Raw genomic sequence first — 23,877 nt, 5'->3', positions numbered from 1 at the left:
CAACCGGCCAGGGCCATTACTCAGCATGTTTTTAATGTCCATACGTCATACGTGCTGTGGCATGCATCAGTAACTCATTCATTTTTTATTGCCAAATAGCGTTCCATGGTTTGGATGCCCACTTTTGTTTCCCCACTCGCCAGCTGATGCATGTCTGGGTTGCTTGCACTTTTTGCTATCTTGAGCAATGCTGCTAGGTACATTTGTGGACAAGTTTCCATTTCTCTTGGGTATACAGCTAGGTGTGGAATAGCTGTGTCACATGGTAACTGGTTATCTTTTGAGGAAATCTGTTTTTGAAGAATAGTTGATGGGGGAAGTGCTCTCTGCATTTGATAAAAATATTAAAAAATATATACACACACAGAGGTATCTACCCTTTTTTATTGTAAACATTACATACTTGGCGGTATATGTATGTATACAAATGCATTTCTGTGCTTTCCAAATTTTCTATAAGGAATATGATCAATTTTATAATCAGGAATAAAAAAAAAGAGTAATTTTAAAAATGTAAACCTGAGCATGTTATTCTTCTTAAAACATTTCAAAGGCTCCTCATTACCTACAGGAGCTCACAGCTGCGCAAGTGGGCGGGCTGAGTGGGCGGGACCGGCCACCTCTCTGCCTCCTCTGCCCCTGGTCCCCTGCTCCAGCAGCAGAGTAGAGTTCCTTACGGGGACCCACACCCAACAGCTTGGTGCTTCTGCGTGCTGCTCCCTCTGCCTGCAGCTCCTGGCCCCCGCTCTGTCTGCCTCACAGACCCCCACTTCACTGTCCAAAACTCCAACCTGGATAAGACAACTAGGTCTTGGCCTTTTCCTTGGATCCCTAATTCCTAGTACAAATTCAATTTAGTACGTGTGGACCCAAACTGCAAATATTTCCACGTGAGAAGGAAAAGAGAGGAATGATGTTTAGAGCTACCTGCTCTAGTTCAGGGTACTGGCTTCAAAGCACGTGGGACAGGATGAAACGTGACAAACGTCTGCAAACATTTCTACATTTCTAACACCAACAGCTAACAGCCATCAAGCACTTACTATGTGCCAAATGTTTTAAGCAAATTTCAAGTGTTAACTCAATCCTTGTATTATCTCTATAAGTGGGTACTATTATTAAATATAATATGACTTGGTATGTAAATAATTTCTTTTAGAATCCTTTTTTTGGCCTGACCTGTGGTGGTGCAGTGGATAAAGCGTCGACCTGGAAATGCTGAGGTCGCCGGTTTGAAACCCTGGGCTTGCCTGGTCAAGGCACATATGGAAGTTGATGCTTCCAGCTCCTCCCCTCTGTCTCTCTCTCTCCTCTCTCTGTCTGTCTCTCTCTCCCTCTCTCTCTCCTCTCTAAAATGAATAAATAAAATTTAAAAAAATTTAAAAAAAATAGAAACCTTTTTTTGTAAATCTTTTTTATTTATTTATTTATTTATTTATTTATTTTTACAGAGACAGAGAGAGTCAGAGAGAGAGATAGACAGGGATAGACAGGAATGGAGAGATGAGAAGTATCAATCATTAGTTTTTCATTGCGCATTGTGACACTTTGGTTGTTCATTGATTGCTTTCTCATATGTGCCTTGACCGCGGGCCTTCAGCAGACCGAGTAACCTCTTGCTCGAGCCAGCAACCTTGGGTCCAAGCTGGTGAGCTTTGTTCAAACCAGATGAGCCTGCGCTCAAGCTGGCGACCTCGGGGTCTCGAACCTGGGTCCTCAGCATCCCAGTCCAACGCTCTATCCACTGCGCCATCGCCTGGTCAAGCTAGAATCTTTTTATTTATTTATTTTTTTTTTTACAGAGAGAGAGTCAGAGAGAGGGAAGATAGGAACAGACAGACAGGAAGAGAAAGAGATGAGAAGCCTCAATCATCAGTTTTTCGTTGTGGCACTTTAGTTGTTCATTGATTGCTTTCTCATATGTGCCTTGACTGTGAGGCTATAGCAGACCGAGTAACCCATTGCTCAAGCCAGCAACCTTGAGTCCAAGCTGGTGAGCTTTGCTTAAACCAGATGAGCCCGTGCTCAAGCTGGCGACCTCAGGATCTCGAACCTGGGTCCTTCGCATTGCAGTCCGACGCTCTATCCACTGCGCCACCGCCTGGTCAGGCTCAAGTTAGAATCTTAACATATTGGTACCATTACCTCTAAGCTGAGAAATGCTTTTTAAAGGAGTACAAAAATAGCCCTGGTCGGATAGCTCGGTTGGTTGGAGCATCGTCCTGAAGCAGTTTGCTGGTTTGATCCCTGGTCAGGGCACATAGAGGAACAGATCTATGTTTTTGTCTCTTTAGCTCTAAAATTAGGCCCTGGCCGGTTGGCTCGGTGGTGGAGCGTCGGCCTGGCGTGCAGGGGTCCCGGGTTCGATTCCTGGCCAGGGCACACAAGAGAAGCACCCATCTGCTTCTCCACCCCTCCCCCTCTCCTTCCTCTCTGTCTCTCTCTTCCCCTCCCGCAGCCAAGGCTCCATTGGAGCAAAAGATGGCCTGGGCGCTGGGGATGGTTCCTTGGCTTCTGCCCCAGGTGCTAGAATGGCTCTGGTCATGACAGAGCGACGCCCCGGATGGGCAGAGCATCACCCCCTGGTGGGCGTGCCGGGTGGATCCTGGTCGGGCACATGCAGGGGTCTGTCTGACTGCCTCCCCATTTCCGGCTTCAGAAAAATACAAAAAAAAAAATAATAATTAAAAAAATAAAATTAATAACTTTTAAAAAATATTTTTAAAAAGAATACTAAAATAATTACAAGTCAGGTTGGAAAGTCCTCATTTCACTGAAAACTGTCGTTTTATACGGAACGCTAAGAGGAAAAGGGGCTGGATACGCACACATCATGGTATGCGGGTAGAGGGAAGGACCTGAGGAAAACCTGGGGCCACAAAGCGGAGGCGAGCTGTAGCTCAGCCCGACTGTGGACAGTCTCAGGCGAGGCGAGGCCCCGACACGGCGACAGGGAGCCGCGGCAGGCCGAGGCAGCAGCAGAGGAAGCGCGTCACAGAATCCCAGGGACAACCAGGAAGCAGGTGGTACGCAGCACAGCGGCCTAAACTTTTCATTAAATTTGAATAAATACGAACTTTACAATTCAAGATGTTATATTGTTGTTATGAAATAACTTCTAATATTTCCTGTTCAGCGTAAAAGGAGACAGTGTCCAACCAGACTAACAAGCTTTGGGAAACCGGCCTCCCGGGGCGGGCGACCCCCAGGCCCACCCTTCCCTAGACGGCTCCGCTCATACGGCTGCCTGAGCAGTACGCCGTCCACTCAGTGCCCCTCTTTACTCTGACAGGTGGCCTGATTTGAATCAGACTGTGATGATGGCTGCACAACTCTATACATTTGCTAAAAAGCATTAAATTGTACACTTTTATGGTCTATAAATTACACCTCAAAAAAGTTGTTTCTAAAAAAGTCCCAATTCAATAGAACGTCTACCTAGGACTGAGGTTGCTGGACTTACCCGGTCAAGGCATACTGAGAAGCAGCTAAATTGATGCTTCCCACCCTCATCCCCTTTCTCTCTCTCTCTCTCTCTTCTCTCTCTCAAGTAAATAAATATAATCTTTTAAAAATATCTCAAGATTCCGGCCAGGGCACACAGGAGAAGCGCCCATTTGCTTCTCCACCCCTCCGCCGCGCTTTCCTCTCTGTCTCTCTCTTCCCCTCCCGCAGCCAAGGCTCCATTGGAGCAAAGATGGCCCGGGCGCTGGGGATGGCTCTGTGGCCTCTGCCTCAGGCGCTAGAGTGGCTCTGGTCGCAACATGGCGACGCCCAGGATGGGCAGAGCATCGCCCCCTGGTGGGCAGAGCGTCACCCTATGGTGGGCGTGCCGGGTGGATCCCGGGTCGGGCGCATGCGGGAGTCTGTCTGACTGTCTCTCCCTGTTTCCAGCTTCAGAAAAATTAAAAGAAAAAAAAAAAAAAAATCTCAAAAAGTCCCAATTGAGTCCAGTGGTCCAGTTGGTTAGAGAGTTGTCCTGATATGCCAAGGTGTGGGTATGATCCCCACTTGGGGTACATATAAGGGTCAACCAATGAATTCATAAGTAAGTGGAATAACAAATTGATGTCTCTCTCTCTCTCTCTCCCCCTTCCTCTCTGTAAAATCAATAATAAAAAAGTCTCAATTTGAATAACAGATTATATGGTCACTTGATTCATAAGACAGGACCTCAAGGCATTAAAAGTGATTAAACGGCCTGTTGTGGTGGCGCAATGAATAAAATCCTTGACCCGGAATACTGAGGTCTCTGGTTCAAAGCCTCAAGGTGCGCTTGTCAGCGTGGGGTTGCTGGCTTGAGTAGGGGATCATCCAAAGCTTGCCAGTTTGAGCCCAAAGGTCACTGGCATAAAAAGCCCAAGGTCACTGGCTTGAGCAAGGGGTTACTGGCATGGCCTTGGTCAAAGCATGTATGAGAAGCTCAATGTACAACTAAAGTGAAACCAACTACTGGTTGATGCTTCTCACTCTCTCTCTCCTTTCCTGTCTGTCTCTTTCTCTCTCTCAAAAGAAATAAAAGTGGTTGACTAATTTTCTACAAAGGGACAGTTATTCCAAGAAGCTCATTTCCAAAAAGACAGACATTCTTCTCCCGCTAACACAGCCTCAGCACAGGACAGAAAATGAAGACACTGTCCAGTGTCAGAGACCCGGTGCCATAGAACTCAGCCCTTTATGGTCCCGGAACAGCCTCCCACTCACGCTTCATTCACCTTGTACGTGTGGAAGCCGCACAATCAATCATCTCTATCTGTGAGCAGCCTAAAGCAGTGAGCTACTCTAACACCGTTGGTGGCCTCTGTCTGCTTCGAAAGGATACATATAATGTTAAAAGCTTTGGCGTGTTACAGGCTTTAAACACTAAAGCCAGAAACTTCTCCAACTTGAACTTCAATTCTGGAGTCCAAGAATCCTGAAGGAAAGAAAAAACAAGGAAAATAAAAGCTACATCACGTAAATGTCAACATCATCGTCAAGTTGTGGCCGTTAGGGTCAAATAAGCACGCTGTTCTGGCAGTGGTGTGGTGATGTATAACAGGCTTTAGGACAACTGACCGATTCATTTACAGAAGGTTCCAGGACCCATTGCAGAAAGGGAAAACAGAATTCTTTCATAAACAAGGAAAAAATAACCCTGTACATGATTTGAATATTTCAAGTGGTTTAAACACAAGCATGACAAGTAACCTTATTCGGTTGAACATCAAAAAGAACTCAGTACAGGGCAGGCATATGACGCACTGGATGCACACAGGGTCCCTAAATTACTGAGAGGCTCCCAGGAAAGGGGCTGGCTTCCATAAACCTCACCTCGGTAAGGAAAAGGCAGTAAGTACCCCAAGTACTCTATCATGTCAAGAATTATGATATATCTTTTAGTTTGATTTGCCCCTTAAAATAAATTATTTATCTCAAATAATTCTCACCAAGAAAGAAAAAATGACTTAAGCAGCAAAAGAAAAAAGTGTGACAAGCAACAATCTTTCTCAGGGCAAATTTTCCTTAGTCTTTATACAAAAATGTCTACCACCCCAACTCAGAAGTTCCATTGAAATGAAGCTGGACCACTAAAAATTCCTACCCACTGACCTCTGAGACTCCGCCCCACCTCCCACAGACCTTCCCACCTGTCCCCTCTCTCTCCTCTCCGCTCCATAGCCTCACCCACGCCACCCACCCCACCCACCCAGTCTACCCAGGGTGTTGCCTGACTTTTGAAAAAATACGTCCAGATAAGCAGAAAAATCTTATATGTTTTTTTTTCTTTTTTATTTTTTTTTTTAATTTTTCTGAAGCTGGAAACCGGGAGGCAGTCAGACAGACTCCCGCATGCGCCGGACCGGGATCCACCGGGCACGCCCACCAGGGGGCGTTGCTCTGCCCATCCGTGCGTCACTCTGTCGGGACCAGAGCCACTCTAGCGCCTGGGGCAGAGGCTAAGGAGCCATCCCCAGCGCCCCAGGCCATCCTTTGCTCCAATGGAGCCTCGGCTGCGGGAGGGGAAGAGAGAGACAGAGAGGAAGGAGAGGGGGAGGGGTGGAGAAGCAGATGGGCGCCTCTCCTGTGTGCCCTGGACGGGAATCGAACCCGGGATTTCCGCACGCCAGGCCAACGCTCCACCACTGAGCCAACCGGCCAGGGCCAAAGTCTTATATTTTAAAAAGCTTTTTAATTCCCTGACATAGCATAATAAGTTTATTTCTAATGTGTATATGTTATAAGTTGAATTGTGTCCCCTAAAAAGATATGCTGAGCCTGGCCTGTGGTTTGCCCGGTCGAGGCACATACACAAACAAATACGAGTTGATGCTCCTGCTCCTCCCTCTACCTCATGCCTCTCTCTCTGCTCTCTCTAAAAATCAATCAATAAAATCTTTTTTTAAAAATTAAAATTAAAAAAATAATATAAAGATATGTTGAAGTTCCAATCTCAGAATGTGAGGTCATTGGGGATAGGGGTTGTTGCAGATATAACTAGTTAAGATGAGGTCACACTGGAGAAAGATAGGCTTTTTTTCCATTTTTATTTAAATTGATTTTAGAGAGAGGAGAGAGAGAGAAAGGGTGAGGAGGAGCAGGAATCATCGATTCATAGTAGCTTCTTGTATGTGCCTTGACCAGGCAGGCCTGGGGCTTTGAACCAGCGCCCTCAGTGTTCCAGGTCGATGCTTGATCCACTGCGCCACCACAGGTCAGGCAAAGGTGGGCTCTTAATTCAACATGAATGGTGTCTTTATAAGAAAAAGAATAACACAGACACAGAAAGAAGATGGCCATGTAAAGAAGACCAGAGAGGCCCTGGCTAGCCAGGTCAGTCGGAGCGGCGTTGACTTGAAACTCTAAGGTTGTGAGTTCAACCCCCAGTCAGGGCACACATGGGGAGAACCAGTGAACGAGGCACAACTAAGTGGAACCGCAAATGAATGCTTCCCTCTCTCTCTCTCTCCTTTCTTCTGTCTTTCTTTAAAAACAAACAAACAAACAAAAAACCGATCACAGGCTGGAATTATGCTGCTACCAGTCAAGTGACACGGTAAGCTTCCAGAAGCTGGGAGAGGCAAGGAAGGGTCCTCCCCGAGAGGCTCTGCAGGAAGCGCAGCCCTCCTGGCAGACATGTGGATTTTAAACTTCTGGCTGTGAGACAATACATTTCTCTCGTTTTAAGACACCTTGTCTGTGGTCTGCTGTTACGGCAGCTGCAGGAAACGCTCCCATGTCAGGCTCTCTGTGCTCGACTATCCAGGAGAGAATCAAAAGAAAGGACTGCTGTATTGGCCAATACAAATCAAGACACGGTAAAGAATAAAACAGAATATTTGGGTGCCCCTAGACACACTGCAGTGAAATTACAGAATCTTAAAGGCCAGGGAAAAAGACAGATCGCCTATAAAAGTAACAGCAATTAGCCTGATGGCCAACTTCAAAACAGCAACAGTGGGAGCTGGGAGAAGAAATAATACCTTCAATGGACTAAAAGAAAGTAACTATAAACCTATTATTCTGACCCTGTATGAGAATGCAGCAGTAAAGACGTTTTCAGACAAACAAAACAGAAAGAAGGGGGGTCCACAACCAAAGGAGACCCCCCCACTGATTTGGGAGGAGGGGGAAGAGGGAGAGAGAAGCATTAACTTGTTATTTCACTCAGTTGTTCCACTTATTTGTGAACTCACTGATTGCTTCTCATACGTGACCTTACTGGGGGTCAAATCCGTGACCTCTGGCACTCCATGTGGGCACTTTATCCACTGAGTCACCTGGTCAGGGCCCCAAAGGGGATTTTAAAAGAACACACTTAAAGTGAAGCAGAAAATGACCCCAGGAGGCAGGTTCTCAAAGCAAGACGGAACAGGAAGCAAAATACTGGCAAATGTAAGGGCGAAGCTATACACACAGCGATTGCCTAAAATAGCAAACAATTCTGATCCGTGGGGTTAAAGTAAATAACTAAAATATTTGACAATAATAGCACATAAATTGGAAAGGGAATGAATGAGGCTGATGCATTCAAAAATCGTGGTCATGGTCAGGAAGAGAATAAAGGTATTAACTCTAGATGTTGTTATGCATACACACAAAAGCATCTATGAGGTCCATTAAAAAGAACTTGTGTAGAGAATAGCAAAAGAAAAAAATTGGACTAAAACAACTCCATGAATACCGATGGTCCCCAGACCCGCAAACGTGCCGGCAGCCTCAGCAGGCCCCTCCCTGACAGCCCGCTCCACCTCACGCCCAGCTAAGCTGAGCCACACAAGTCTTCACTGTGAGAAAACCTGACGTCCCTTTCAAGTTTCATCCCCTTCCTAACCTTTCCGTCTCGACCTTCAGAAGAAGGCGGTCACACTACATTTGGGCTGGCCAGAAAAACAAGCCCAGAATTCAACTTAGGCTGCTTCACAACAAGGCTGCTTTGACGAGTCAGTCAAGCACCTGGCTAGCAGCATCGTGGAAGGGCCGTGAAAGTTACTGACGCTGACGGAATAGGAGACTGAAAGGAAGCTGTTCAATGGCAGAGCTGTAAGCTCCACGCAGATTTTGGAAACTGTGAGATCTTTAGAAAAAGCAATCGAGTTACATCAAAAGAGTGTTGGCTCAAAACACATTTCAATAAAACTCTCGGTGGGACATGTTAATTTTAGTAAGTGAACAAAAATTTCTGTTAAGTAAAGCCTGTTAATAAGTATTATGCTGAAATGTTAACTTAAATAAAGTATAAAAGAGCTAGACAAATAGCCTGGTGGAAATAACGTACAAATCAAGTAACCAAATATACATACGCCAAGTGAGAATTTTAATACAAATTAATATATACACGGCCAGCAACTGTGTAAAAGACTCTAGTTCATTTTCAGGAAACAAATTGTTAATATACAGAATAAGTTATTCTTCTCATACTGGAAAAGTATACACGGAATGAGTTAAGGTGTTAGTATATTAAAAATACTTATGCTGTATGGGTGTTGATGCTTCATGATCCTCCCCCCTTCTCTCTCTCTTCTCTCTAAAATGAATAAATAAAAATCTATATATTTTTTTATCCTAAAAAAATGTTTATGTTGGTCAGGATTAACAAGTCTGGGTGGAACCAAAAACATCACACTGTATGGTAGAAGAAAAGTTTGTTAAAGCGAATATTCTTAAACTATACCAGAAGCAAATTTGAACTTTTTATTTTATTTATCATTTCTCTTAGAGAGGAGAGAGAGAGAAAGAGAGAAAGGGGGGGAGGAGCAGGAGACATCAACTCCCATAGGTGCCTGGACCCGGCAAACCCAGGGTTTCGAACCGGCGACCTCAGCATTCCAGGCCGACAGTCTATCCACTGCGCCACCACAGGTCAGGCCACAGGTTTTAGCTTTTTGCAGCATCATTCAGGAAGCACCAGCGTAAACCAGGCGAAACCACAGGGCTCAGAGGCTGTCACTCACCTGGAAGAGCTCTTTGTATGACGGGTGCGCCGCAGGGTTGGGAACAAACGGCAGGGCGTAGAAGGGGAGGAGCTCTGTGGTCTGGCTCAGCGCCGCCCCTTTGGTCTCCAGGTAGGTTTTGAAATATGAAATCCTTTCATCCAGTTCCTCTTTGTCCTATGAGGAACAGGAGACGCTCATCTGAGGTCCCATGCGTGACGCCCCGTCCACCTGTCCATGCCAGCCTCTCTCCAGCCACGTCCCGGGCGGCCCCTCCCCCGGCCTGGCAGGCACGCTGCCCCCAGTCATCCTAACATCAGCCCCCTCTGCACCCCTATCCAGCTGTCAGGAATATCAGAGGAGAGATGTTCAGTGTGCGGCCTTTTACTTTATTACCATTTCTCACATCCTTAGGATTCATCATAACCATCCTGTTACTGGCAAGACAAAGCCCCAACCTGTGGGTCCGTCTCAATCTCTTTACTCAGTTCCCCATTGTGAGATACGTACATTGTTCCCATGTTTCAGAGACCATAATGTTTGTGTGCATTCCTGTGATTCCCGAAGGGGAGGTTTCTGAAGGTGAAGACTTCTTTGAAACAGAAGTTTCCACATCACCTTCCTTTCCTTCTGGAAGGTCACTGAGAACTGGCCTTGCCCGCTGCACTGACTCCCTGTGAAGTCCGCGGCCAGGCCAGTCCTCCGGGCTGTCTATTCCCTCCTGGGCCTCGGAGGACGGAGGAGTCGCGATTCTAACCCTGCCCTTGGCGCTCTCCTTCCCAGACCACCCTGCCCTCCCCGGTGTCACCCCCACAGCCTCGCACACGCAGGGGAAGCCTGTCCTTCCAAGCCCTGCTTCTCACTGCCCTACATCGTGCACCCTCTTCTGACCACCAGATATAAAAAGTGTACACTGTTTAGTGATTTTCTTCTACCGAAATGAAAAAATTAGAAAACAGAAATAAATGCCAAGACGGAAATCCCCCATGATCGTACCCACAGGAGTACTCTCTGGGGGGGCAGCCCCTAGAATGGTGTTACTGTAAAGCTGCCCCTGCACCCGCAGCCCTCCCTCAGCCCCCAGACAGTTCCCTAAGTGACACAGGCCCTCGGGGCGGCAGGCAGCGCATGGAGAAGCCACCGTGAGCGGGGTCACATGTCAGCCTGGCTCTGCTCCCCTTCCGTCACGCGCCCCGCCGGCAAAGCCCTCGTCTCTCCGCGTGTCCCAGCCCTGCCCGGACAAAGGCTGCAGAAGCAGAATTCAACTTACTATTCAAATGGACCCACGCAATCAGGCACACCCTTTTCCTACTGCTAATGCTTAAATTTCTCTTCTAATATGTGGTCTGCACATGTGTTTTCTTAGACATACATGAAGTATACGTATGCTCAGTTTTCAAAAACTTGAGGTATTCAGGAAAACAATATAGCTTTCATTACAGAAAATAACTTTCCATGTGAATTAGAAAATAAACTGCTGGGAATGAAGCAGAAAATCATTCATCAGAACACAAGACATATGCCCCTTAGCAATATGATAAAATGGCCATAGCACTAAACTAATGCTCATTTGGAAGAACAGCTATCATTCTCCCTGGACACACGATTCGGACCAACCCGCACCACAAGGGGAACCTACAGGTCTCCCCACGGAGTGTTTCAGAGGATAGATGGCAAAATGGATGTGAAGGTAGAATTCCAACTTCTGGGCCAGGGAGTCACCGTCTCGGATGGAGCTGGGAATGTGCTCTCCCCACAGACCAAAGAACGCCTTCTGGTCTCCAGTGTCAAAGGCAGCGGTCAGGTCCTTCTGCGGAGAAGACATCAGACTGAACCCGGTCACAGGGGTGCCCATTCTCCCAGCACCCCTCGCAACCTTCCCAATACCTCGGAGACCCCATTACTCTGTGGTTTCAGTGTGAGAGAACAAGTCTCCTTTTTGAAGGTAAGGGACAGAAAACTGGAGGTCACCTGACCAGTGGTGGCGCAGTAGGTAGAACGCCAGCCTGGGACGCAGGGGTCCCAGGTTCATAACCCCGACGTTGCTGGCTTGAGCGCAGGCTCACCAGCTTGAACACAGGGTCACCAGCTTGGCTGGAGCCCCCCCCCCCCTCCGATCAAGGCACAGATGAGAAGCAATCAATGAACAGCTAAAGTGATACAACTATGAGTTGATGCTTCTCATCTGTCTCCCTTCCTGTCTCTCTCTCTATAAAAAAAAAAAAAAGAAAAGAAAGAAAAAAGAAAAGAACAAGGAATCTGGAGGTCCACAGGGCTTCCGGCTCCATAGGCTGAGGCTCCTGCAGACCAGCCCTGGCTTCCACCCCCTTGTGATATCAAATCTGGCTATTAGGAGTCAGCAAGACATTTACGGCCTCCGAAAGGGAAGGGCTCAGGCCTAAGTCAAAGACTTGCGGCCGTAGGCCCTGGCCAGGTAGCTCAGTTGGTTACAGCAGCGCCCTGATACGCCAAGGTTGCGGGCCTGCTTCCTGGTCAGGGCACCCACAAGAATCAACCAACGAATACATAAATAAGTGGAACAATAAACAGATCTCTCTCTGTCTTTCCCTTCCTCTCTCTAAAATTTAAAGAAACAAACAAACAAATAACAACAATAAAAAAAAAAACACAAGGAAAACAAAAAACCTTGTGCCCAGAGACCTCCCAGGCACACACAGGGGAGCTGGGCTTTGGACCTGCCGGCCCCCCGCACGCAGCAGACACACGGCCGACCAGAGCCCGCTGGGTACGCTGCACCTCCCTCCCTCTCCTACGCACCCCTCTCTTGTCTCTGTAACTTGCTTCCTAAAGCCCATTTCTTCTACCTCTGTGACTTTCTAAGTAACCTTTCTCTTACTAAAAAAAAAAAAAAGTAAAGAAAGTTACCTGGATTATCAATGATTTGGAGTCCCTTAAAGAGCCACCTGCTGTTTTAGTTAATGGTTTTCCCTTTAGTTTGCATTCTTTTGAAAATGTTTTCAAGGTGTCTTCAAATTCAGCAAAAACCAAATACTATAAAAGAGAACACAAACATAACTACAGTTCTCTGATATAACACATCAACAAAGTAACTGCGCCAGGTCAATATTATCACCATTTCTAATGGACTGTCATCTTTGGAAGAAGTAATTTCTTCAAACGCCCCCGCCCTGCATTCCGACCATGCTCCTCTACTGTTAGCGGCCCTCCGCCCTCCTTCCAGTCTGCCACTCACAGCTTTCTGTTTCCCCTCCTGACTGTGGCTTCCCAGCCCTGCTGTCCCCCCCACCCCCCACTGTGACAGATCCTGCAAACACATCCCAAGGCTGCTGCAGGTGGACGCCCAGTCCCTACTCCAGCCCCAGTCCTTACTCCAGCCCCAGTCCCTACTCCAGCCCCAGTCCTTACTCCAGCCCCAGTCCCTCCTCCAGCCCCAGTCCCTCCTCCAGCCCCAGTCCTTACTCCAGCCCCAGTCCCTCCTCCAGCCCCAGTCCTTACTCCAGCCCCAGTCCCTACTCCAGCCCCAGTCCCTACTCCAGCCCCAGTCCCTACTCCAGCCCCAGTCCTTACTCCAGCCCCAGTCCCTACTCCAGCCCCAGTCCCTACTCCAGCCCCAGTCCCTACTCCAGCCCCAGTCCTACTCCAGCCCCAGTCCCTACTCCAGCGCTGCCTCTCGACCGCTGAATCACACAGGAAAGCAGCAGGGACTCCTCCTTTAGCACCAACTACGTGCTGGCCCCACACTGAACGCAGCAGAGAACCAAAAAGCATCAGGCATGGGTCCCTTGTTGCAGAAGCCCTCCGCGTGAGACCCCTAAATGTCCATTAACAGGCATGACCTACGTCCCTACGGCGCTGACCCTCGATGGAATACTCGACAGCATTAAAAGCGTGAGGATCACAGGAAGATGTTCAGAACAGTGTGAATGGTGCCATCTCATTTTGTAAAACAAACTACAAACGTGACTATGTTTTAAACATTCACAGAGAAAAGTCCGGGAAGATACTACACTCGGCCATTAGCCACGGTCATCGATGGAGTGGGCAGGGACATTCAATGCTTATTCTTCCATGCTGTTGGAATCTTTGACCATAACCACGTGTTGCTCCTGGTAGTTTCTTTAAAAGAATTCTCGGCCCTGGCCGGGTAGCTCAGTTGGTTTTAGAGCGTTGCCCCCGTACACCATTGCTGCAGTTTGGATCCCTGGTCAGAATCAACCAATGAATAATAAATCACTAGAACAACAAATTGATGTTTTTCTCTCTCTCTCCCTAAAATCAATAAAAAAAAATAAAAGAATTCTAAAAAGTACCTTTAAGATTTCAGTTTAGTTATGAAAACAAAATGTAAGCACATGGAAAGCTGTGTGATGGAAAACAGATAACCATGATGTAACCAGAGAAGCAACACTGCAAGTCGCTACAGAACTCGCCGCGCTGTAATCACAGGCTTTACAAGTTTTCAGTCTTTCTCTGTGCCCCACGGTAGAGCATACCTACCTCTTTCACTAGTTCAAGTAACTCGGATTCATGAGCCAGGATATCCCCCATATTGAAAGGTTTCTGGTAATTCTCACAGCGAAAATCTCTACAAGGCAAAAACACAAAATAAGAGCTTTCATTTTAACCATCGGGGAAATCACAACACGGTGGCTATGGTGGGCAGGATAGCGGTCCCCCAAAATGTCTGTCTACATCCTTATCCTAGGCCGCTGTCACTGTGCCACATTACAATGCTGCAGGTGGCATTAAGGTTGCCAAGCACGACCTTAAAACAGGGAAAGGAGCCGGGATTATCGGGCGGGCCCAGTGCAAGCACAGGGGTCCTTACAAGGGGAAGAGGGAAGCAGGAGGGTCCGCACCAGGGTGAGCAAGACTCAGCCTGCCAGTGGCAGCCCGGAGGTGGAGGAAGGGCCAGGAGCCAAGGGAAGCAGGAAGCTTCCAGAAGCTGGAGAAGGCAAAGAAGGGATTCTCCTCTGTAGCGTCCACAAAGGAACGAGCCCTACAACCGTCTTGATCTGTATCCAGCGAGCCCCATCGCAGACTGCTGATCTCCTGAACTGTAAGGTAACAACCGTGTTGTTTGAAGCCACTGAGTTTATGGTAACTGGTTACAGCAGCACTGGGAAACAGGGTCGCTCAAGTCCAAAGTGATTCTTCCGTGTAATTAGTACCGGTAATTCTTTCTACTCGAAACGTGAACGTGGACAAGGGCTGGAGGGTGGAGTAAATGGGGAAGGCAAAGACTGCTGGTGAGACTGTAGAAGAGTAATTTTCTTATTAGACTTTTCTAATGTGCTACAATGTGGTATGTGTAATTCAAATAGCCGAGACCACAAAGTCTATTTAAAACAGAAGAGTTTAAGGATAAGGTCAGTTCATTTACTTTAGGAGGGCTGCACATTAGAATCTGATATAAATGAAGTCACTAATCCCTCATTCTGCCCATTCATACTAAATGTTGACAAAAAGTCTGCACAATTTTCAGTTTTCTGTCTGAGTTAGGTCAACCAGAGCCAAGATTCTCCAGGAGACAGGGAAGGAGAAAACAAGTATAACACCCACGGAGCACTGACGCTCAGTGAGGTTAGGAGGGGGAGGGGTGCATAAGAGGATCGTAAGCCAGTGAGAAAGTAATGGAGATGAAGACCTGCATAAGAGGCCCATTACGCCTGACCAGTGATGGCGCAGTGCGTAGATGGTAGACCAGGTTGCAGGTTTGAAGTCTCAGGTTTGAAATCCCGATGTCGCCGGCTAGAGCACAGGCTCATCTAGCTTGAGTGCATGCTCACCAGCTTGAGCACTGGGTTGCCGGCTTGAATGTGGGATCATCAATATGACCCCATGGTCGCTGGCTTGAGCCCAAAGGTCACTGGCTTGAGCAAGGGGTCACTCGGTCTGCTGTAGCCCCCCAATCAAGGTACATATGAGAAAGCAATCAGTGAACAACTAAGGTGATGCTACTATGAACTGATGCTTCTCACTTCTCCCTTCCTGTCTCTCCTTCTGTTTCTCTCTCTCCCTCAGCCCCTCAGAAAAAAAAGAGGCACATTAAAGTGAGCTGGAAGTCAGAGAGGGGAATGGGTGTTTGAAATCATGACCACACGGTGGGTGGATAAGGACAATGGAGGAAAAAATGCCTAAAAGTAAGGAGGACGGAGAAATTTGTGCAGCTAGGATGCTGAAATCAAAAATGAAGTTGAGGAGGTGGAGAGGCAGGCAGTGACCCAGGAGCTATATAGTCTTCAAGAAAAACACCCCTGCCTCTGAAAGGTGACTGCCCCAAGGAGAGGTGGCAAGTGGTAAAGCCCATGGCATGTACTTCAAAGGAGGGGGTCGGTGATCTGGAAGTAACAATGAGAACAAAGAGGACACAGGCCCCACCTGCCACCTCCAGGCCTGCCAGATCCACGTGAGGAGGAAGACAGCTACTGTTTGAGGACCACCACCCCTCCAGCCCTTCCCTGGACCACCACCCCTGTCCCTCTCCCTGCACCCTTCTTCCAATGCCCCACACTGGGCCCCACCAATAGTGAACCCCCAGGCATTCCCCCACCATACATGCTCTTTCTAAGCCCTCTGATGGATGAACTTGCCCTACCTCATGGCTTCGTTCAGACAACTTCCTTTAGGAAGACGTCCGTGAACCCCTCCCCCTCCATCCCCATCAGGGCAATCCTCTCTCCTCTGGTTACCTCTATACCTTACATTTACTTCTTTTTTAAGATTTTATTTATTGATTTTACAAAAAGAGGAGAGAGAGAGAGGAGTGGGAAAGTGAGAAATATCAACTCATAGTTGCTTCACTTCAGTTGTTCATTGATTGCTTGTCGTATGTGCCTTGATCCGGCAAGCCCAAGGCTTCAAACCTGCGACCTCAGCATTCCAGGTCATTGCGTTATCCACTGCATCACCACGCGCCAGACCTACATCACTTTCTGCTTTACACTTATCACCCAGCTTACCAAGGCAAGAAGCTATTATTAAAATTTTTTATCTCCAGAACTTAGCAGAGTGCCCGGGAGGAACCCAAGATGTTCGACAAATAATGAAGCCCAAACGGAGGAAATAGCAGTTTTGAAGGTCCCAGAACAAGAACACTTGGTTATTCTTTTTTTCTTTTTTTTTTTTAATTTTTTATTTTTATTTTATTTATTCATTTTTAGAGAGGAGAGAGAGAGGGAGAGAGAGAGACAGAGAGAGAGAAGGGGGGAGGAGCTGGAAGCATCAACTCCCATATGTGCCTTGACCAGGCAAGCCCAGGGTTTCGAACCAGCGACCTCAGCATTTTCAGGTCGATGCTTTATCCACTGCGCCACCACAGGTCAGGCCACTTGGTTATTCTTGAGAACTTAAACTCCCCCTTCTCTCAGGGCCTTTGCATAGCCTATTTCACAGTTTCCTCATGTCTTCCTTCATTTGGCAAACTCCTGTACTCAGTGAATGTCATTTCTTCAGGGACGTTCTTTGCAACCATCATTTGGATAAGATTCTGCGGTGACCTTCTATCACTGAAGGTGAGCCACTGTTGGGTACTCTATTACTCTTGACATTCTTAAAAATGACAAAATTTCCTCTAAATCTTTAAATTACAATAGGTTCACTCACTGAAGATTTAATGTATGCCAGACAACGTGCAAAAAATCTTCCCATTTAATTTTCACAATAAACCTGAGAAGTGAACGTGATTTATATGCTCCTTTTACAGAAGAGGCCACTGAGGCTCAGGGAGGTGGAGGTGCTCCCAGTAACTCAGCTACTAAGTGACAAGGTAGGAATTTAAATCCAAACCAACGTTAACTGCTACACAGTATTACCCAGAGTTTGGACCACCTGAATCAGAACAACCCGGCTGCCTGTGCACACAGGAATTCCTAGCACCACCGTGCCCTTACTGAACAGCATGGCAGGTACGATGCCCCGAAATTCTCTTAAACAAGCTCTCCGGATGACTTTTATGCCCATTCAAAAGAACCGCTGCTCCATTTCACGCAGCAACTAGAGAGAACTCCTCCGCGTTCGAGGATTGCTGCGGCAGCTTCTGAATGTCTCTATGATAGGGGTTGGGACTAAGGGGAAGGCTGTGGGATGTCGCCGGAAGGATCTGCTTAGTAAGCATCCTGATTTTGCTTAGACTGGATGAAATCTGGAGTTAACCGGGGTGCCTGCGAAGTGGGACTTAGGTGATGGACAAAACGGAGAGGGTGCATCAAGAAGTCACAGGCCACCCGCTCGCGCCGCCACTACCTAGCTGGAGGACCTGGGGTCCCCTCCAAGTGTGGTCCACTGCAGCACGGATTAGGGACTACTAACTGCTGGCGGGGAGCAGCTGGGCCTGTCCTCGGTACGTCCAGGGGACCACCTCGGGCCCACGCCGCAGGGAGAGGCCTGGACCGCAGACGAGAAGCCCCATCGCAGCTCCTCCAGCCCCGGGACCGCGTAACCCGGCCGCATCGAGAGACGTACTTACCCGGTGCTCTACAGTAGGAACCCGCGCCTACCCTGCCCGGCAGCCACCTCTCCAGCCGTCGCCCCGGCAACCGCCGCCGCCAGCTCGACGTCACGTGAGGAGGCGCAGCCAATCACGGAACGCAGCCGGCGCGGAGCGTACTGGGAGGGAAAGCGGGAGCTTTGGGAACTGGGGAGGCGAACGTTCCCGGGGCCGGAAGTAGGACGAAGTTAGCGCTGGGGGGTCGCACGCTGCGCGGCCGCGTCGCCGGCGCTCCCCGCCGCTTTCCTTCGCTTCCACCAGCGTTGGTCCTGGCCCGGTTCCCAGCTCTGGGGATGAGCCCGAGCCGGCTCAACCCCGGACCTCGAGGAGCTCGTTGTATCACAGGGAAAACGAAACCCGCAGGGGAAGGTTTCTGTACGGTGTTCGCGCAAAAAGATGGATTCATTGTTCCCATTTTACTGGAGTGACCCAGGACCGCCTTAGACCCAAAAAATGTCGCCCAAGGTCTGCCTGAAAGCTCCAGGCACCAGGGGTCCACCCCCCTACAGCAGTTTCCAGGGACTTTAAAGAAAGATTTTTTACCACGTGAAACTTGGGTTTTTGAAAATAAAACTGGAGCGCAAGTCCGACCTCTCCTTGCCCGTGGTGCTTTTGAATTGAAGTCAGCCACCTGGGCTGGAGGCTGGGGAGGTAGCTAGAGAGGTTTCCATCTCCATGCTTCCAAGAAGGTGGGGACAGGGAAGAGAGCATGGGGAAGGCAGGTGAGCCTGTCTTCTGAGGAAGCCCTAAGGTAGTCCCTGACCACCATCTCCCCAGCCACCAGCCCCGCCCATGCTCTTTTGAGATTGTCTTTAAAGAAAAGCTGTATTTAGCAGGAGGAGATATTCTGTCCAGGTTGGAAATAATAGTAAATAATTTTCCTGTTCATAATAATGAAAGTTAACACGTATTGTTAACTCACTGTGTGCCTGGGATTGTCACACAAAATACAGGACAGCCAGTTAAATTTTAATTTAAGATACGTTTTTAGTATATCATCCCAAATATTGCCATTTTTTGAACATACAGGACATTATATTGTCTAGTATTTTTATTTGCTAAATATGGTGACTCTATGTGTATGCTAAGTGAATTACACAGGTTATTTTTAATTCTCACACCACATCTATAATGTGGATATTGTTTTCACAATTTTACAGATTAACAGTGTTGTACTTTACCTGAGCCCAGTGCTTATGGAGAACAGTGGTAGTTTAAAAATCCCTCCACTCCTTTTGTTCTGGGAAGTGGTTTACCAAAAAGAACTACTTTTCCTTACATGACTTGGATAAGGCTCACTGCAGTTCTTTCCCAAGTGAGAGCCTGGGAGATAGACTCCCACATGCGCCCCTACGGGGACCCACCAAACAGCCCCCATCTGGACCTGATGCTCTGCCCATCTGGAGCCATCCTCACAACTGAGCTATTAGTACCTGAAGCAGAGGCTCCATGGAGCCATCCTCAGCACCAGGGGCTGATGCACTGGAACGAATCGAGCCATGGCTGCGGGAGAGGAAGAGAGAGAGAAGGGAGGGGAGGGGTGGTGAAGCAGAAGGTCGCTTCTCCTATGTGCCCTGATAGGGAATCGAACCCTGGACATCCGTATGTCAGGCTCACGCTCTACCACTGAGCCAATGGTCCAGGGTCATAAGGCAAAACTGCTCAGGGCTGAAGCTTCACTTGGGCACTATGCAGATAGGCTCTGCTCTATGTGTTCCATGAATTCAGAGCAGTACACTGAATCCTCTGCCTACCCTTCCCAATTCTTAAGACTTGACAAGCACTCCATTGGCCCTAAATGGGATGTTCTTGTTTGAACACTCCAGTTTTCCCAAACTGCCAGTGCGCCCAAGATGACTTTCCTAAATTTTTAATTATGAAAAATTTGAACATAAACAAAAGTGGAGAGGTTGTATTTAATGAGTCTGCCTAAATCCATCACTCAAATTCTGGGATTATCAAGATATTGCTGCTGTGAAAAACTCAATGCCAAATTCTGTTCTCGGAATATGTAGAATACTTCAGGGGTGCTAACCAGCCTTGCCCTGGACATCAGAGCGACTGAGTTGAGCTCTGCATTGGGTGGGACAAAACTGAGTCTTCTGCAGCTGACAGCCCTCTGTGGGTCCCAGCCGTGCGCTCCTTAGGGGTGGGAAGCCATGCATCATTGTGGCATGTGACACAGCTCTAGATTGCGGTCATCCTTGCAGCTGTAACAGGCAACTAACTGCCTGGCCGCTGTCTCTATTGAAGGGCAAAGAGCTGAGACAAAAGCGGGGGAAGAGGGTACAAATCCTTAACGAGAGGGAGCCTGGTAAACAGCACCCCCTGAGTTGAGTGAGGTGGTGAGCCACCTAGAGTAAGCCCTGTAAGGCTATGCTGCTCCAACAAATCTGGCAGCCAGCTAGACTGAGCTTGTCTCCGCGTTCCTGCAGAGGGAGTTCAGACCAAGAACACGTCTCTGAGCAAACGCCACGTCTGGATTTAATCAGAGGGTGGGACAAGGAACCTACAGAAATAGCAGGCACAAATCAAAAGATGAACTACTGCAAGACGCTGCTTAGGAAAAAAGGATTTCCTTCCACGAAAGTTGCTTTTAGTCACTGCCCAACACTCATGATGTGTGGGGGTGCAGGTCGATGAGAGAAGTGGAGGAACTGGATGTTGGTGTCTCCCACAGGCGGCTTGATTTCTTGGAAGGCGAGCATACCCTGCTGGGAATACACCCTCTCCCGAGGGAGCTGTCAGTGAGCAGGAATGCGGGGAGGCCTGAACCTAGGGGAGACCAGACTTCCATGTGGGCTTTGAGTACTGTCCTTGCTCTGTCTCAGGGATGTGAGTCACATCACAGCCCCCAGTAGTTCTGTGGTCCGAATAAGGTTGACCTAAAGATCAAGTCTTAAAATGAACTTCCAGGAAAGCAAATCTGAATCTGAGATCATTTCAAAGCAAGTACACTTCTGCTGGGGCTCTCACCAGGGCTGTTCCCAGATACAGGCACTTAAGATTTATTGTGAGGAATATCACTGTTTCTAAGCAAGTTTTAAAAACACACATTAGCCTGACCTGTGGTGGCACAGTGGATAGAGCATCAACCTGGAACTCTGAGGTTGCTGGTTTGAAACCCTAGACATGCCTGGTGAAAGCACATATATTCATTCATGTTTCTCTCTCTCTCTCTCTCTCTCTCTCTCTCTCCCCCCCCCCTCTGAAATCAATAAATAAAACCTTTTAAATAGATAAATAAATGCCACTGCAGGGCATGTGATGTGAGCACAGAGGGTGGTATGTTGGCCTGAGCCGGGAGAGTTGATGCTAAAGTGACTGAATTTGGGTGGTTTCAGGTCAACGCACCCTGAGGACAGCAAATATGGCACACACAGAACACCTTGAGTTATGTGGCCATCCTGTCTTTTGCATGGATGGGGCCCAGCCACCCTGACACAGCTTCAGAGGGGATTTCTGCAAGCTACCAAGCACGTCCTGGCTCACAGTCATCGGAGCCTAAGTGCCGGTCCTACCTGCCTCAGACCATCTTCACAGGATCATGTATTGTGTTCATGGTGAGGCCCAGGGGTGCAAGTCAAATAATTTAACAACTGGTTCTCTGCCCTAATGGCTGTTTTAAGTATATAAAAAAAAAGATATATCAAAAGGTAGTTTATTATTTCATGCATTTAATACTTAAATAAGAACAATAAAAGAGATGCACAAAACTGGATTATGTTGAGTTTTAAAATATTAATGAAAAACATTAAATAATACCTGATAAAAAACAATAAAACTGTTATTTAAGATATTTCCATATTGCTTCTTGATTGGCGTCCTCACTTGCAATGTTTTTCACCTATGGACGGAATGAATGTGATTATGAGTGCTTAGAATACACTGTTGCGCAGATGAATGTTAAAAAAGAGTGAGGAATGTCAATGTGTGATTTCCACACTGGGCGGCTGCCCAGGCGCCCACCTGAGAGAACCCAGATGACAAGTGCCATTTTAACCACCGGTTCGCTGAACTCAATAAAAAATTAGGTTATCTGTTCTGCTGAACGGGGGCAAACCCACTGAATCCCACCCCTGGGGAGGCCTATATATGGACTAGAGACAAAGTGACAACTGGCTACCAAATACATAGTTGATTAATCTTAACAATAAAAAGAATAATTCATGATGCTAAAAGGTGCACATGGTGACATTACAGCTCCCTTTCTACCCTTCTCCCCTCCAGTAATGAAAGACCGACAAGCTCAGTGGAACCTGCGGTCAAGGCTAAGATGTAGACTTCCTTGCCCCACAGAGGAAGCCTTGTACTAATAGACACACGAAAAGTCGAAGGTGAAACTATGACTCACACTTTCTAGAACGCTGTGTACTGTGGAAATGTGTATGCACATGTCTAGAGGGAAGGAGGTAGCTGCGGTTGTGGACAGAGAACCTGGGCTCGCGCGGCCTTTCCCAGTGCGGTTTCCCGGCGCGGCCGCAGCGGCAGCACCGGGACTCTAGAATGCACATGCTCAGGCCCACGCTGGGCGGCTGGGGTGGGCGCTCCGAGTGCGAGCGCCGGGAGCATCTCGGCCGGGCCAGACAGCTCGGGCTCCGGGCGGGCGTGCCAAACCTCTGAGCGCGCGCAGCGGGACGCGCAGCCCAGTACGCCGCCCAGACGCGCCAGCCGGCGGGCTCCCGGGCTAGGTGGACCGTGGCTGCCCCGCCCCGGGAAGGGGAAGGAGCGCGCTCCACCCAGGGGCCTGGATCGGGGGCGCGCGGTCGCTGCAGTGACCTCCGCCCTGGGAAGGGTGGGATCAGCCGGGGTCTTGCGTAGCGTCTTAAGGCATCCGCCAGCCCAACTGGACCCGGGCCCCGCCCGGCGGAGGTTGGGCTCGGGCCTGGCTGCAGGCGTGCCCACGCCTGCCCCGGCGGTCACTTCCAGGAACTCGGACTCCGGCAGTGCCAGCCCCACGGCTAGAGCGCGGCCAGGTTCCCAGAAATCCCATGCGCTCTGGAGCAGAGACAGTCCCCACCGGGCGGCCTGGGAATCACTGTTTCCTCCCGTCCCTGGCTCCTAGGCCACTCGGTCACCCCGACACCGCCCTGGTCCCCAGCCCCGACCCTGGGAGGGAAGAAGAGCACAGCTACCCAGGCGATCCTCGGCCTTCCTCCCCGCGAGCTGCCTCCCTTTCGTGGGGCCCCAACCCTTTCTGTCCTCCGGGTCTCAGCTCCTACAGAGTCAGGCCAGCACGCCTCCACAGCCCGGGCAGAAACCAGTCTCACAACAGCTTCGACCCAAAGGGCCTGTTGGCTCACATCACAGGGAAGTCAGAGGTGGAGAGAGCCTCCCTGGGACAGAGCTGGAAGTGGGGGGCCCCAGCAATGAACCTCAGCTCTCTGCACCGCTGTCTCCTCTCTGGGCTCTGTTTGTGGCCTGGGCTGAACGGGGCCTGAAAACCAGTTCTTGCTGTGGCTAGACCCTTACCATGTGGGCCCAGAGCCGTGGGTGCCTGCACAGAACCGAGCCCCTGGGAGGGGTCTCCCTGGAGTCTGGGGACACTGAGGAGCCACTGAGCCACTTCACCCGCGGGTGTAAAGTACCAAAAGCTACAGAATTAATATTAATATTTTGGGAGGCTTGAGAAACATTTTGCTGATTTGGATTAAGATGTGCAGAGAAATTGTGAGAATAGTCTCTGTACTGTGTGATTGGCATAACCAGGATGGCCCTTGGCATTGTATTGTAAATGCAAGGGGAGGAAAACATGGATTCCCAGACATTCCACCGGGCCTGTGGGGAAAGGGGTGAATGGCTAGTCAGGTACAGGGAGAGAAAAGACAAAATAAACCTTTTCTCATAGCAATGAGCCATTTGCGGGCATTCGTCCCCACCAAAAATACCTCTCCTATGTAAATGTGTGTGGTTAACACGTGTGACTCAGGACAGAGAGATAGCAGATGAACACTGGATAATATAGGAATGCCTTTAAATATGTAAAGAGACATC

The 23,877-nt window shown here is 48.6% G+C and overlaps 1 protein-coding gene across 3 annotated transcripts in view; it reads right to left on the bottom strand.

The window, feature by feature from the left end:
* Positions 1–14,442, bottom strand: part of ARMC9 (armadillo repeat containing 9) — a 152,859-nt gene extending 138,417 nt beyond the window's left edge. For all 3 annotated transcript variants that reach the window (XM_066345603.1, XM_066345602.1, XM_066345604.1), the window contains exons 1-6: positions 14,279–14,442; positions 13,893–13,980; positions 12,300–12,425; positions 11,053–11,223; positions 9,435–9,590; positions 4,823–4,915 (exon numbers count right to left, since the gene is read on the bottom strand). In XM_066345603.1, coding sequence (XP_066201700.1) covers positions 4,823–4,915; positions 9,435–9,590; positions 11,053–11,223; positions 12,300–12,425; positions 13,893–13,943 — 597 coding nt within the window. In that variant the 5' untranslated portion in view covers positions 13,944–13,980; positions 14,279–14,442. The remainder of the gene's footprint in view (positions 1–4,822; positions 4,916–9,434; positions 9,591–11,052; positions 11,224–12,299; positions 12,426–13,892; positions 13,981–14,278) is intronic.
* Positions 14,443–23,877: the final 9,435 nt, after the last annotated feature.

Source organism: Saccopteryx leptura, chromosome 7, assembly GCF_036850995.1.
Source record: "Saccopteryx leptura isolate mSacLep1 chromosome 7, mSacLep1_pri_phased_curated, whole genome shotgun sequence".
In the NCBI taxonomy this organism is placed as follows: Eukaryota; Metazoa; Chordata; class Mammalia; order Chiroptera; family Emballonuridae; genus Saccopteryx; species Saccopteryx leptura.
This window is presented reverse-complemented; position numbering and strand designations above follow the sequence as displayed.